Here is a 16831-nt window from a genome sequence, read left to right as displayed (position 1 = left end):
CCACCCAATTCGAAATCTGGCTAGCTTATCGATCAATCCTCCCAACCATACATGCGCATATATATAGAAACCTTATGGTACGTATCCTATAATACTATACAAGTGATTCCCACTTAGTGTAGTTATTAGGATTTTGCTGAGTTCTGGTGAAGCCACGTCACCCTTTTAATCTCAGCCGTTCGATCAGTTGCTACATACGGTCCGATGTATTCCATCCTTCCCTAAGCGTCGCCTCCCTCCTCCACCGAGCGCGGATTCTCCGCCGCCGCCGCCGGGCGCGCTACTCTCCCCGCGCGCGCTCCTCTCCTTTCCCCACCAGCCCCCGCGCGCAACTCCTCCCTTCCCCACATCGCGCGCGTGCCAGGCGCGGGCCCGGCGCCGACTGCTCTCGCTCCTTTCCCCAATCGCGCGCACGCGTCAGGCGCGGGCCCGCCACCGGCCGCTCTCGCATCCCCGCGCCGCTTCTCCTCCAACCCTCTCCCCCCGGCGCTTCTTCTCCAATCCACCCCCCTCTAGCGCTTCTCCTCCCCCCCCCCCCCCCAATCTTTGTTTCATCCGAGCTTTCACTTCTGCGAGGTTGTGTGTTCTTCTAGGGGATTCTCTCCCCGGCGATTCTCTGGCCGCTTCTCCTCCCTCCGTATATCTATTGAGTCGAGTGATGGATGCCACAGGCGATTTGTGTTCTTGCTTCCTATCTTCAGTCCCTGCATGTATCGATCAAAATTGAGGAGTTTCTATCAGGCTGTCTGCTCCTGTTGCTGCAGAAACGAGTGTAAGGTAAATTTCTCCATCCAATACGTATCTCTGTTTGATAAAATGCCCACATGTATCCTGTATTTCAGGTAGACAAGTAGCATCAGCCACCAGGCATCATGATTCACTTTTGAGTTTCCATTTTTATGGTGATCTTCTGCAAACGACTTTTGAATATATATAGCTGTCCAAAGATGCAGCCTATGGATACATGTTAAGACATTAAGGTAACAAGTGATATGAGCAATGTTTGTCTCCCTAAATCAGTATTCATGCATCGTTCTAGGGTGGGGGATATTTGCCAATAATTTCTTTGTAACATAAAACCTCAGGATTATAAGTTTTAGCCTGTATTTTCCTAACATTGCTACTAATATTGGATGCAAGATATAGTATGATTCAACACGTCAAATTTGAGTCAATTCATGGTATTTATTTGGTTTCCACTAACCCTGTTCATGGTATATAAATCAAATTTACAACTTTGCTGTAGCTATAATTTGTTGTGTTTATAAATTTATATTGCAGTTCATTCCTATTCCTATTGTCTACTATCATTGTAGCAGCAGCTATGGGCTATCACTGAGGTCAGTCCCCATAACATTCCCATCCAAAGCAGCGGCTTATCTGGTTTCTCCATATGAGTTCTCTATCAAGAAAATATCCCAATATATTTGGTACCACATATTCGTTCATGGTCACCGACTTTCCAGATATTATAATACAACCATCCTATGATATCTTCTTTGTAAGAGGTACTAAGCAATTTTCTCCTTTGCTGTGCCATTATCCTCTCACTTCAGGTAGCCGATATCATCTTTTATATTTTACTCATTCATTCATTTATTTGTTCTTTTTATCTCTTGCTAGATTGTTAGCTCAGGTTAATCTTTGTTCTCCCCCCTCCCCCTCCTATAAACAAATAACCAAAGGTTTGTTTGGAAGATTCAGTATCTTCGGTAAGCAGAGGTGGTCAAAGGTACATTCTACCTGGATGGCCACTCGAGGAAAATTGGCCTCCCCTTTGATGCTAAATAATATATCCTTACAAGTTTGTGATCCCCTACCTCTCTACCTTCCCATTTCATCTGTTTGTCACTAATGAAAATTATGATGGTGATTTCAGAACATTCAAGGGATTTGATCTATTTCACATTTCTTTCAGATCAATATAACTCCTTTTCATCGTAATGATATAATGGCATCAAGTGATTTGATCAAGCACAAGAAAGAGTGCTACTGCTACAGTGCGGAGTTACATATTTGATTTTTGGCATGTTCAGAACTTCTTTTGACCAATTTCTATGTTCTCAGAATTTTGTTACCATCATTCACTTAGTATGGTTACTGTTCTTGATGAATACCTTGTGAAAAAAAAACCATGGATTAAGCCTTTTACCTTACGGATTTCATGCATCAAATATTGCATAATTTTTTTATTTCATCGAAAAGATATAAGCTCTACTACGATAAATTCGTCAGTTCAGCCGATGAAGTTTGCAATATTGCAGTATGAGGTAAAATGGATGTTTCAGTGGATTCAGTCACTGAATTTCACTTCCTTTTGCTAAAAAGTAATTTGAATACAACATTTTTTAAACCATATAATACAATATTAATGTTTTCCTTGCCTCATAAATATTAGAATTATCATATATTTGTTTATCTATTTTCATATCATTTTGCAGTGCCACGTCCTATATAGGTTGGCTTTGCGCAACCTTTTACATCGTTGCTCGATTCGTCATCACATTGTTAGCTGGGGGAGCTAGACTATTCTTATGAAGCTTGATACTTGATCAGTAAATTACATTTTTTTGCAGGGATCAGTAAATTACTTAGACTGCTGCTAAAAACAGACAAGTATGAACGTTTAAAAAGGAGGCTAATAAGCAGTTCCATTCTTGATGAACTTTCTGTACGTTAAAAACGTATTTGACTATGGTTTCCTAAGTGTTTTTGAGTTTATATAGTACTCTTATCCATATTAATTGACTCCGTGGGCTGTAAAAGGTGCACATGTCACTATGTAATATACTCCAATCTTGCTCTTTTTTCATAAGAACATATCAATATGTATTTACTGTAGTCTCAACTACAACTCCAAACTTTCTTCATATATTTGAGTTGCTCTCACTATTAATTTATTTTTAGCATTCTTGGCACAAACATTTTTGGAAACAAAATATTTCGCAGCAACGCGCGGGGTATCATCTAGTATCTTAATCTCTTCTTCTCCCTCCATCTTTTATCCTTACATTATTAGTGGTATTACTTATTACTATCTTTAATATGATGGCATTATTCCATCTATTAAAGATGACATAATGTGCCGCATATTTGTGATATTTCATAAATTGTACTACTATATAAATTCTTTTCTCAGTATCTCCTCCATCCCAAAATACAAGATGTGTTAAGACGCGCTTCAACACCTAAAACAAATATTTCAGTAAAAAAAAACACCTAAAACAAATATCTGGAAATAGGCCTAAATTAGGAAATGACCCGGTTTCCTTTACGAGGCTGGTTTGACCACTGTAATAGGGCTGGTCAGACTAGCAGTGTGGGACCGGTCTGACCGGCGGCATGTGACCGATCAGACCAGTTGAATCCATCTTCGAGTTCAATTTAGTTGGATCTAAGGTTTTCTTGCTTGGGTTAACATTTTTCGACTTCTAATTGATTTCTACCTTAAGTAGGAAATGGTGGAGGTACTGTAGGAGGCAAGACCAACCCCTGTATAAGGACCAAGTCTAGTTCAATTGAGGCACCAATCTACTTCCAACGCAATTAGCCAATTGAATCGTTTTGAAAAAATATTGTAATTTTGTATTATTTTGAAAACTTGATAGCACATTACAATGGAGAGAGAGAGATAGACAGGGGCGAAGCTAGGATTTGAGATTAGGGGGTGTGGGGTGAAGATAAACCATGAAACCAAATAACTAGTCCTTTAAAAATAGTCACCGTCAATAACAAGCAATGCGTAAACTAGTCCTTTAAGAAAAACTTAAATTTTAGCTCTTTAATAATATCATTGGAAATTTAAAACTAGTCTTTATTGCTAAATTCTTTTAATGTAAACTATTAAATAATCTCACAAATAAGTATCATCTATTTTACTTTGAAAAAGATGAGAAATCACAAACTAATTTTGTAGATCATGTTTCTTGCTAATATTTTTAAACTTACTAACTAACTAAACTGATATAATACTTTTAAGCTACACAAAATAAACTAGATATACTTATCTTAGCTAATTTAATATAGAGTAAAACCATGGGGGGTGTAGTGGTGGCAGTGTTTAGATAGGGGGGTGTTGGCACCCTTTGGCACCCCACTTACCTTCGCCACTGGAGATAGAGACCGTGATATATTTATGTCTGATATGTTAATATTTCTAATTAAGATATTGATGTTTCATAAATTAAGTTTTATATATAAACATGACTCATCGCGCTCACGCGTGTATGTCGTCGTAAGCAAAGCTCGCTATAGCTCAGCCAACTGGTTGATAGGTTTATTAATTGTACATTTCACTGATCACGCGCCCTATAAATGGTGGCCTACCATGAGTCGTCGATATATATATGCATTACTCGTGCTCCATCACTGGAGCTCTATCGACGATTAATCCTCTAGCTAGCTAATTAAGAGATCGAATATATTACACATATACTAATATAGATAATTAATTAAATGGAGATGAAGCCATTAGTAGTAGCGCTGTTGGCTGTGGTGGTGGCAGCAATGGCGGTGGCGGCCGTGCAGGACGACGACGACGACGTCCCATTCACCGACAAGGATCTGGAGTCGGAGGAGAGCATGTGGAGCCTCTACCAGAGGTGGAGCCGCGTGCACGGCTTGACATCGCGGGACCTGGCCGAGAAGCAGGGCAGGTTCGAGGCGTTCAAGGCGAACGCCAGGCACGTCAACGAGTTCAACAAGAAGGAGGGCATGACCTACAAGCTCGCCCTCAACAGGTTCGCCGACATGACGCTCCAGGAGTTCGTCGCCAAGTATGCCGGCGCCAAGGTGGATGCCGCCGCCGCCGCCTTGGCTTCCGTTGCGGAGGTCGAGGAAGAGGAGCTTGTCGTCGGCGATGTGCCCGCCTCGTGGGATTGGAGAGAGCATGGAGCTGTGACTGCCGTCAAGGACCAAGACGGTTGCGGTAAGTAATTTGCCATCACCGATCTCCATTCAAAATAATTTCAAAATTCAAAGCGTGTATGTATTTCGTGAGTTAAACGTTATAAATTTTGACTATACCGATACTCACTCCAGTGATATATAGGCTTAATTAGTGAAATAAAAAAAATGGTGTCTGAATGAACTTCTCAAATATGATGCATGTTGGTTTCGTTGTCGATGATAATACACGTTGGAAGATAGTAAACGATCGCGGAGATCGTACCAAGTAAAACTTGCCAAATATGATAGTTACATGTTTTACAATTTTAAATGGAGGGAGTAATTCTGTGTGTAATAAAAGTTACTCTCTCTGGGCTGATAATACTTGTCGTTTTAGACAAGGGTGAGGTCAAACTTTAGAATCTTTGATTATGAATCATTTTTAAAATATTTATCTTTCAAATATGGTAACTACATGTATAGATTAGTCTTGAAAAGTACTTTAATAAAATTTATATATTTGTTAACACTTTATACATATTATAATAGAAAATAATGGTCAAAGTTGTTTTTTGGAGACCGTGCCCTTGTCCAAAACGACAAGTATTATCAACCCGGAGGGAGTAACTAATTGAGTGGTTTTGATTTGATTGATGTACCAATTCAACTAGTACTACTAATGCTCCATATGCATATACTCCTAACTAAATTAAGGGATTGTTCCAAAAAAAAAACTAAATTAAGGGAGCTGCTGGGCCTTCTCGGCGGTGGGCGCGGTGGAGAGCATCAACGCAATCGCGACGGGGAACCTCCTGACGCTGTCGGAGCAGCAGGTGCTCGACTGCTCCGGCGACGGCGACTGCAACGGCGGCTGGCCCAACCTGGTTCTGTCAGGTTACGCCGTGGAACAGGGGATCGCCCTGGACAATATTGGCGACCCAGCCTACTACCCGCCCTACGTGGCCAAGAAGATGGCCTGCAGGACGGTCGCCGGGAAGCCTGTCGTGAAGACGGACGGCACACTCCAGGTGGCTTCCAGCGAGACTGCCCTCAAACAGAGCGTGTACGGGCAGCCCGTCTCCGTGCTCATCGAAGCCGACACCAACTTCCAGCTGTACAAATCGGTGCGTACATTTACATATTTTGAAGATTAAATAAATACTTCCCATTCCCTAAATATTTAACGCGTTGACTTTTTAAAACATATTTAACCGTTTGTCTTATTCAAAAAATTTAAGTAATTATTAATTCTTTTCATATCATCTGATTCATTGTTAAATATACTTTTATTTATACATGCAGTTTTACATGTTTCACAGAAGTTTTTTTAATAAGACGAACAGTCAAATTATATTTAAAAAATTTAACAGCGTCAAATATTTAGGAATGGAGCGAGTATATAAATTGTTGATATGCTCATGTATAATTATATATGCAGGGTGTGTACAGTGGACCGTGCGGGACAAGAATAAACCATGCCGTGTTGGCGGTAGGGTATGGTGTGACACTGAACAACACTAAGTATTGGATCGTCAAGAACTCGTGGAACACAACCTGGGGCGAGAGTGGTTACATCCGGATGAAGCGTGATGTGGGTGGCAATAAGGGGCTGTGTGGCATTGCCATGTACGGCATTTACCCCACCAAAACCAAGACCAGCACTTTCTCTGCCGCCGCCAGAGCCGCCTCTGTTATTGCTGATGCTGCTTTATACTAAGCCTCTGCTATTAAGCTAGCCCATGCACTGTACATACAAATAGTCGGTTAATTACTCGTTATATGTATAGTTTAAATGATACTAAATGTGTGTAATTAAATAAATAAAGGAATATACTGCAGCATGTGTGTGCACGCATAGTTACGTAATAAGTAGATCGTACATAAATAAATAAAGTGTGTGTGTTTACATGGATTGTGCTAGCTTGAATAGAACATTATATATGCTAATGAATGTATTTGTACGATGCTGTCATATTCACCCTCTTGCCAGCCTACCACATTCTCATTTCTCAGTCCGCCGGGGCTTGCCACTTTAGTGATCTCAAACTCCGTCAATGCCCATGCCGATTGTCACCTCAAACATCATTATACGAAGCCAGATTTTGTATGTGGGCGTGAAAGAATGAACATACTACGTGCAAACATGTTGTTTTGGCCTTCGGAGATTATAGATTATCGATTGATTTACACAAGCATAGTTTTTTCTTTATAACGGAAATGACTTACATCTCCGACTTATGCCACAGGCACATAACTAAGGAGTTAAGAAAATAAAGATAAAAAAAACTTGAGGTTATGGACAAACCCCATCTCCCTCCTGATGATATCCTAACGAAATATCGAATAGAAAACGCATAGAATCTATAATGATATTTTAAAGAATTACGTCATCCAAAGTGGGACAATTGACCCCTGGCTGCCGCTTCTAAGAATGTAGCTCCACTGCGCATAGTATCCTACTCCTCCTGTGAGAGCATTAATAAAAATGAATCCAACTAGAAGACGTGAAGATAATCTGCGTGAAGTAAAACAATTTCTTGTTATTGAAAACTATATCATTCCAACAATGCTAAATTGTCCAAACTATACATTTGGACAAGATAAAACGCCAGAAACAACTATATTAACATCAAAAGCAAAGAGAAAGTTGCAGAGGCTATTTTCTCTAACTGTACTAGCTTGTACTGGGGTCCTTAAGAGTGTGTTTGGTTCATGGTCAAGAATAAATAGGATATGCTCGTCCATATTTGCAGGGATATGGTGGTCTTTTTTTTTAATTGGGTGGATATGGCCATCCAGTTTCTTATTTAGATGGGTGGATGAGAATGGATGGAATGAAACAATAACATATTAATTAATAATAAAATATATTAATTATCATTAATATAGCTATAATTTAGACTATTTAATTATAAAAGAGGCTAGTATCTAATCAACACTAATTTTAACAAGTTTATTACTAATTAACAACAAAATGCATTAATTATTGCTAATCAATTACTAATGATCTAGATTAGCAAAGGTGGATATTCTCATCCGGTCAATTTAGCCGGATGCACTCATCCATCATTTTCATAGAATATTCTCTATCCGGACCGCCATATTTACCTTCCTCCACCAACCAAACGGACACTAAAAACTGAATCGCTATCTCCCATTGAAGAATATCCCTGCAGCCAAACACATCATAAAGATAGGCATCCTTCAAGCAAGCTGAGCAACGTAAGCAGGATTTGCGATGCTCTTTTCAGGCGGTTTTACTTAAAGCCGTACGTGGGCAGTTGTTATACCATGACCACAGATCGAGAAGGGTGACGACGCATGATTAATTGATCGCTTGTTAATTATCCTATATTCCTATACGCTACCTTAATTATTAGGTGTGATGGTTGCACTTCGATCGTGTATCCATTATTAAGCTCGTGCCTAATGACAGTGATGTACTACAGTAAAACATGACGTTTTAGATTAGGTTTGAACTACGCATGAGCAGTAATGTATTGCAATTAGCACGCGAGAGTATCCTATGTTGAAATTAGATATCTACTACCTAGGTTTTTTAATATTAGAAGGAAACCTGCTAAGTTTTTAATTTCGAGTAGAACGTCAATTGAAATCTCGATACCTGTCTGCAAATTGAAGGAAGATTAATGAATAAATTGTCAACTCAATATAGATATGAATTGCAGGTACAAATAAATAAAAAGAGCGAGCGATCGAAACAACGGTTTAGAGCGTATCAACGCCCACCGGATCTGTAATATGTCCAGTTTATCGATCGATCGATCGATCGATATTATATGATCCTTGCCTTAAGTTAGCTTTGTTAAGTACTAAGTGAGTATTATATATGTCCAGGTATCAGTGTGTAAGACCAATTGATCGCTCGCTCGCGAACTCTATAAATGGTGGCCTCCAGGGCATGGGTCTATCAGTCAAATTAGCTGGAGAAATTAGCTGCTATTAGCAACATACTTGATGGATATGACTGCTATGAGGAAGCCATTAGTACTAGCAGTAGCGTTGTCGGCTATATTGCTGCTGGCGGCGGCGGCGGCGGACGTGGACGTGACGGTGAGGGACAGTGACCTGGAGTCGGAGGAGACGATGTGGGATCTGTACGAGCGGTGGCGCCGCGTGTACGCGTCGTCGTCGCAGGACCTGCCGTCGTCGGACATGATGAAGAGCAGGTTCGAGGCGTTCAAGGCGAATGCCAGACAAGTGAACGAGTTCAACAAGAAGGAGGGCATGAGCTACACGCTCGGCCTCAACAAGTTCTCCGACATGAGCTACGAGGAGTTCGCCGCCAAGTACACCGGCGGCATGCCCGGATCCATCGCCGACGACAGAAGCAGCGCCGGCGCCGTGAGTTGCAAGCTGCGGGAGAAGAACGTGCCCTTGACGTGGGACTGGAGAGACAGTAGAGCTGTCACTCCTGTCAAGGACCAAGGCCCTTGCGGTACATACGCTACGTGATTCATATTTATATTCAAAATCTAGTTTATTTAGCATACTCTCTCTGTCACATATAAAAACAATTTATAATAAGATTCTTTGATGTTTTCTAGTATAATATATCTGGACATGTTTCTATCCATATAAATATATTATACTAGAAAACATCATATCACACGATTGTCGGTCGACCAGCAACGAGAGAAATACTAATAATTAATATAATTATATATATAAATATATATAGGGAGCTGCTGGGCCTTCTCTGTGGTGGGGGCAGTGGAGAGCATCAACAAAATCAGGACAGGGATTCTGCTGACGTTGTCGGAGCAGCAGGTTCTGGACTGCTCCGGCGCCGGCGACTGCGTCTTCGGGTACCCCAAGGATGCATTCAACCACATCGTCAACACAGGCGTATCTTTGGACAGTCGCGGAAAACCTCCGTACTATCCTCCATACGAGGCCCAGAAGAAGCAGTGCAGATTCGACCTTGTACGTGATTACTTACTCTATACCAGATACTCCAGCATATATACTTACTCTATACCAGATACTCAAGCATATATGAAATTAATTACTCTCTCCGTTTCTAAATATTTGACACCGTTAATTTTTTTAACAGATGTTTAACCATTCGTCTTATTTAAAAACTTTTATGAAATACTCCCTCCGTTTCGTTTTATTTGACGCCGTTGACTTTTTATCACATGTTTGACCATTCGTCTTATTCAAAAACTTTTGTGAAATATGTAAAACTATACGTATGCATAAAAGTATATTTAACAATGAATCAAATGATAGGAAAAGGATTAATAATTATTTAAATTTTTTGAATAAGACGAGCGGTCAAACATATGCTAAAAAGTCAACGGTGTCAAATAAAACAAAACGTAGGGAGTATGTAAAACTATATGTATATATATATATAAGTATATTTAACAATGAATCAAACAATAGGAAAAGAATTAATAATTAGTTAAATTTTTAATAAGACGAACGGTTAAACATATTTTAAAAAAATCAACGGCGTTAAATATTTAGAAACGGAGGAAGTACCTAGCAGTCGACTGACAAAAATATGTATGGCTGTATGTATTTCGTACCTATACAGGAGAAGCCTCCATTTGTGAAGATCGACGGCATATGCTTCGCTCAGTCTGGCGATGAAACTGCTCTGAAGCTGGCAGTGTTAAGCCAACCCGTGTCCGTTATCATCCAAATCAGCGACAGATTCCATTCGTACCACGGGGTAACTTAATTACTAACTACTCTCTCCGTCCATAATAAGTTAATTACAATACATAACATATCATAATATTACGAATATGAAAAGAGTCGTAATACTAGAATATATCACATCTCTAGTAAATTAATTTATTTTACGCGCTACTAGCTTCTAGTAGCTTCTAGCTAGTAATTAATCTCTTTTGAAAGCATTACAACTTATTCCCTCCGGTTGTATAATTCTTGACGTTTTGGACAATGACACGGTTTTCAAAATATATCTTTGATTATATTTTTCTATTATAATACATACAATAAATAAATAAATAAAATTTTACTTTTGTTATACTCACTCTGTCCTATATTATAAGAGATTTTGGACAGGTTCCCTACCCGTACCTATTCAAATTCGTAATACTAGACTATGTTACATCCACCCAATATCTCTTATAATATGAGACGGATGGAGTGGTATTTTGTAAGACAAATCTATATATGTTGTTCTAGTTCCTTAAACCTAAATATTTTTTAAGTTATTGCTAATTAAAGTTTAAAAAAAGACCTAAATATTGTTCTAAACGTCCATAGTTATGGAACCGGAGGGAGTATATCGATTTAATTGATTGCTAACGAGTCAATTATTAATCAGGGTGTTTTCGATGGACCGTGCGGAACGGAGACTAAAGATAACCACGTGGTGTTAGTGGTAGGGTATGGCGTGACCACAGATAATATTAAATACTGGATCGTCAAGAACTCTTGGGGCGAAGGCTGGGGTGAAAGTGGCTATATTCGTATGAAGCGCGACATCACGGACAAGAACGGAATCTGCGGCATCACTACGTGGGCAATGTACCCCGTGAAGAAATATATAGTAGCTCATGATGATGCTGATGTTGCTGCGTACTAATTTATTATTATGTACGCTGCACTTAAACCTAGTCTGGATTATATTAAATAAAAGTATAAGATGGATTTAGTAGTGCGATATGTATATATGTGCGCGCGCGCGCTGTGGTGTGTTTAAGAAAATCAATATAAAAACTCAGATGGTGTGTAGTTATGAATTATATGTTTTATCTTCATGTATACGTACTTTTCTGCGTATGATTATATCACTATTACAAAACAATACATCCATAACACCCTTATAAGCACCGATTCACTTAGAACCGACACCTATAACCACTCATTGGTGCCGATTCATATTAAAAACGAGAATAAATAAGTATTGGTAGTGGTTGGTATTATGAACCGGCGCCTATACGTGAATAATTAGTACTCGTTTTTTTTATAAAACCAACACTAAAATATCTCAAGCTACACGATATATCGTGTTTTTTAGGTGCGGTCTTATTCCTTTTCTCTCCCTTATTATTTTCTCTTCTCTTTAATTTCTTCTCTCTTCTTCTGATCCATCCACCAATGCACAGCGGTCGGAGGGTGGCCTTCCCATGGTGACGTGCAACGATTATTGGTGGACGGCCTCCACCGTAGCAAGGCCATGACCTCCTCACCACATCCAATTAAGATCGACAAGAGTGACGCATGATTAATTGATTGCTTGTTATACCGTGTGCTACCTTAATTATTACCGATGGATATATATACTTCGTGTATATCGATTAAGGTCGTGGCTAATTGGTGACAGTGATGTACTACAGTAAAACATGACGTCTTGGATTAGATTTCAAAGTTTTCTACTACCCCCATTTCAACCTACTTGTCGTTTTAGCGAACCTCACATACATACATTACATGGTTACTCTTGTTAAATACTTTTCGATTATTTTCTAAGGTATATGAGTCAATGAGAATTGTGATTTGCATTAAGACAACTAGACAAGACTAATTGATAAATGATAGAAAAGGAAAATCATCTCTAAAAGTGTTTTGGATGTGGGTATTTTAATATAAAATTTAAATGCTAAAATGACAAGTAATATAAAACCGAGAGACTCAGAGAGTACTAAGTATGACTAGTACTCCCTCCGTCCCAAAATATAGCAACCTAGGAGGGGTTAATTACTTCTTTTTATTTTGAGAATATGCATAAGTTTTATATCTTTGTATTAAGATTAGGAAATTACATCTAACCAGTTACTACACGAAACAAGCCGAAACAAAGGTGGCGACAAGGAAGAAATTACTTGCGTATCAGCTAGAGTGAACGTCGACGTTATATATCCTACGAACAAATTAGAAATCTAGGCTTGTTTTTAGAAGGAAACATAAGTTTAATTTCGAGTAGTCAATTGAAATATCCCTATCTGCATGCAAATTGAATGAATAAATGTCAACGTACTTATATATAGCTATGACCTGTAAGTGCAAATAAAAGCGACAGAAAAAACATTTTAATTAAAGCGTATCAACGCCCACTGAACTTGTACGGCCGTGTTCGCATCTGGTGTTGAAAACTAATCCCACACGCACGTAAAACGAAACAACTCATTAGCATATGATTAATTAATTAGTATTATTAGCTATTTTTTAAAAAAAATAGATTAATATAATTTTTTATAGTAACTTTCGTGTAGAAAGCTTTTGTAAAAAATACGTTTGAAAAGCGTGCGCACGGAAAAAGCGAAAGGTGAGTTGGAAAACGCAGGTACCAGAGCCCAGTCTAGCCAGTTTATCAATCGATATCCTTGCCCAAGGAAACTTATTTTTTCTTTTAACAACTCCATCAACTTTTTGACAAATATTTGACCATTTGTTTTATCCAAAATTTTTATACAAATATAAAAAAATTAATTCATGTTTAAAGAACATTTGATGATAAATCATATATTAGAAAACTATAAATATTTAGAATAAAATGAATGGTTAAATGTATTTTAAACAGTTGGTGTCATATATTAAAAAACTAATAGAGTAGTACGTCACTACGTTGTTTCATTTTCATAGTGGAAAAAAAATAAAAGATTACAGCTGTGAAAGTCTTTAACTATGAAAAAGCAAGCAAACACACACCTAGCTAGCAGCTCATCACAGTACTCCCCCACATGCATATAATCATGTGCACCTGACCTATCGCGAGCTCTATAAATACTGGCCTTTAAGCATAGATCGTCCATATTTCGGTCGAACACTGCTCCATCATTGAAAGATCCTAGCAACATAGGAGTATATACTACTACATACAACAAACACTCAGATAGATATGAAGAAGACGACATTATCACTAGTCGTAGGGTTGTGGGCTGTGCTGCTGGTGGCGACGGCGGCGGCGCAGGACGTCGACCTGACGGTGACGGACAAGGACCTAGAGACGGAGGAGAGCATGTGGAATCTCTACAAGTGGTGGTGCAGCGTGTACTACGCGTCGTCGTCGTCGAGGGACCTCGCCGACGTCGAGAGCAGGTTCGAGGCGTTCAAAGCGAACGCCAGGCACGTCAACGAGTTCAACAAAAAAGAGGGCATGACCTACAGGCTCGGCCTCAACCAGTTCTCCGACATGACCTTCGAGGAGTTCGCCGGTAAGTTCACCGGCGGCAGGACCGGATCCATCGCCGGCGATCTCAGAGATGGCGCCGTGACTTACTGCAAGCCGCCGGCGGTGGGCTACGTGCCCCCTTCCTGGAACTGGACAAAGTATGGAGTTGTTACTCCTGTCAAGAACCAATTGACTTGCGGTACGTGCGTATATATACGTACTCCATCGTCGTTCCTATAAAAAACTAACCTCTAATACTGAATACGACATATCCTAATTCTATAAATCTGCACATATCTATGTTTAAATTAGACTATGTCGCATCTAGTTTTAGATTTATTTTCTTATGGAGGGAGTGTAATACGTGATTAATTAGCTAAGTTAACACATGTACATGGGAAATTAGTTAATACAATAAAAATGAGTATGTATGAAGGGAGCTGCTGGGCGTTCTCCGTGGCGGCGGCGGTGGAGAGCATCAACATGATCAGGACAGGGAACCTGCTGACGCTGTCAGAACAGCAGATTCTCGACTGCTCCGGCGCCGGCGACTGCAACGGCGGGTACCCATACGATGCATTCGACTACGTCATCAAGACAGGCATATCTTTGGACAATCGGGGAAATCCTCCGTATTATCCTCCTTACGAGAACCAGAAGCAGAAATGCAGATTCGACCCTGTAAGTGTCTCACTCCATGCATATAATACCAGCTGACAGCATGCATCTGATTAGTTATTAGGAGTCCATCCATATATATATTACAATGACAATTAATAACGGACTATTAGAGTTATTAATTAACAAGAAAAGTTTGCTGATATGAAAGATAGAAACTGAGAAAGGGAGGAAGAATGTTGCTACGCATGACAACAACTTAACATCGTTTCTTAATATTTATATAAAAAAATACTTTGTTGCATGAGGATGGAGAAAAACTGATTGAAAGATAATAAAAAGTATATTGATGGTTAGAGGATTTTTGTCGTCTAAAGGACTAATTAAGAGCCCATACCTACCTGTGAACATGCTCCATACTCACTCGGGCCTCATCTTTTCGCTTATGCTTATGCTTATCAGCTAAAATTTAAATTTTTAACCTTAAATTTAGAACTGATTTTGAGGTTTTCTAATTGAAGTTTATTTTTTAGCCTTTGCTTTTAGATCGATAAGAACACGTATATAAAATTTTTATTTACAGATTACTTTTCGTTTGCAAATATATTATTTCGCTTAAGCGAAACGATGGCTCCATCCGTTTCTTTTATAAGTCTTAGTATCTTCATCTCTCATCTATATTCGCTAACATCCATATGAATTTGGATACAAGTATATATGTGTCGATCAATTTAAAACCTAAAACATCTTATATAATGTAAAAAGGAGGAAGTATATTTGTAAGGATATAAGTCTAATGGAAACACCACGTTTATTTTTTGAGGCATAGAAATTTTCCAAAAAAAAATATAGATAGTACTGTATAAATACATTTATTAGCATATATGATAATAGATATCGATCAAATAGTAGTAGCTAAAATTGAATTTCTCCACTGTTTACTAACAATTATACCGCTGTACATATATTTCGTACACATACAGAGGAAGCCTCCATTTGTGAAGATCGACGGCGAGTGCTTGGTGCCGTCCGGCAACGAGACAGCTCTGAAGCTGGCAGTGTTAAGTCAGCCCGTGTCCGTCGTCATCACAATCAGCGATGAGTTCCGCTCCTACCGCGGGGTAATTAACTTGACTGTAGCTTAATTAGAGCAGGTACATTAGCAGGCTATAAGCCAGCTGCAAACATATTTTAGTGAGATAAATAAGGAGAGAGAAAAGCAGCGGGCTACAGATTTGTAGCCAGCTGTAGCACAGACTCCAAGACGCAGTATGTATATGACAGATGGGACCAGGTATTAATAGTGTAGTATGTAACTATTGTATGAATGAGCTATAAGATTGGCTATAGATGAATTGGAGATAGTAGTTGGCTATCCTATTAAACTTGCTCTTAGCGTGATTCGAGCTAGCAATTACTAATTAATCCCTTCACTTCAGTGTCGCAGGAAGCATTACTTCTCTACTTATATCGATTTAATGATGAATTAGTATTGATTAATTAATTAATCTGCATGGATGCAGGGTGTTTTCCGCGGACCCTGCGGAAGTAATCCGAATGTGGATAACCATGTGGTACTGGTGGTGGGGTATGGAGTGACGACGGACAACATAAAATACTGGATCATCAAGAACTCTTGGGGTAAAACATGGGGGGAGTACGGTTATATCCGCATGGAGCGGGATATCCTCAACAAGAATGGTATCTGTGGCATTACCACCTGGGCAATCTGCCCGTTGAAGAACAAGCCCAGACTCGCCTCTGCCGATGCTGCTGCTGCTGTTGCTGCCTACTGATACCTATAGTCAGCCACATGCATAAAACTCCAGATTTTGTCGTGTACACGTGCATGTACGCATAGCATATAATTAGTCAGTAAATTAGTACTAGGTATATATCTGCACGTGCGTTTAGGCCATCGGGGTTGAATAAATATAATGTACAAGACTTATCTAGCAGCGTGTGCTGTAATATGTGTTGATGTGCTTCGAAAAGCAATATAAAAGTCCAAATGGTGTGTATTTATGAATTATATATATACTTTTATCTCCGTGTATCTTTAATTCCTTGATAGTGATGTACTAGCAAACACTGCAGGTATAATCTATTATATTATTAAAGGAATAGAAAAGGTAGCCTCCATGTTCGCTCTCATGGTCTAGAAATTCTTACATTAATCGGAGAAAAAGAAAAAGCAAAGTCCATATA

At 39.2% G+C, this 16831-nt stretch overlaps 4 protein-coding genes across 4 annotated transcripts; all 4 read left to right on the top strand.

Annotated features, from left to right (window-relative positions):
• Positions 1 to 244: 244 nt before the first annotated feature.
• LOC4347869 (uncharacterized) lies at positions 245 to 2844 on the top strand. Its single transcript, XM_026020515.2, has one exon. The coding sequence runs from the start codon at positions 1394 to 1396 to the stop codon at positions 1853 to 1855; it is 462 nt and encodes a 153-aa protein (XP_025876300.1). The 5' UTR covers positions 245 to 1393; the 3' UTR covers positions 1856 to 2844.
• A 1537-nt stretch (positions 2845 to 4381) lies between these two features.
• LOC107275682 (thiol protease SEN102) lies at positions 4382 to 6793 on the top strand. Its single transcript, XM_015755768.3, has 3 exons — positions 4382 to 4927; positions 5632 to 6011; positions 6326 to 6793. Exons 1-3 carry the CDS (start codon positions 4456 to 4458, stop codon positions 6602 to 6604), a joined length of 1131 nt encoding a protein of 376 aa, XP_015611254.2. The 5' UTR covers positions 4382 to 4455; the 3' UTR covers positions 6605 to 6793.
• A 2027-nt stretch (positions 6794 to 8820) lies between these two features.
• On the top strand, positions 8821 to 11705 carry LOC9271274 (thiol protease SEN102). The gene is made up of 4 exons (XM_015795980.3): positions 8821 to 9346; positions 9590 to 9834; positions 10454 to 10591; positions 11216 to 11705. The coding sequence occupies exons 1-4, from the start codon at positions 8866 to 8868 to the stop codon at positions 11474 to 11476; spliced, it is 1125 nt and encodes a 374-aa protein (XP_015651466.1). The 5' UTR covers positions 8821 to 8865; the 3' UTR covers positions 11477 to 11705.
• A 2027-nt stretch (positions 11706 to 13732) lies between these two features.
• LOC107275882 (thiol protease SEN102) lies at positions 13733 to 16419 on the top strand. The gene is made up of 4 exons (XM_015795979.3): positions 13733 to 14204; positions 14442 to 14686; positions 15607 to 15744; positions 16147 to 16419. Exons 1-4 carry the CDS (start codon positions 13733 to 13735, stop codon positions 16417 to 16419), a joined length of 1128 nt encoding a protein of 375 aa, XP_015651465.1.
• The last annotated feature ends 412 nt before the right edge of the window (positions 16420 to 16831 follow it).

This window comes from Oryza sativa, chromosome 9 (genome assembly GCF_034140825.1).
Source record: "Oryza sativa Japonica Group chromosome 9, ASM3414082v1".
Classification (NCBI taxonomy): domain Eukaryota; kingdom Viridiplantae; phylum Streptophyta; class Magnoliopsida; order Poales; family Poaceae; genus Oryza; species Oryza sativa.
Note: the sequence above shows the minus strand (reverse complement) of the source record. Positions and strands in the feature narration are given on the sequence as shown.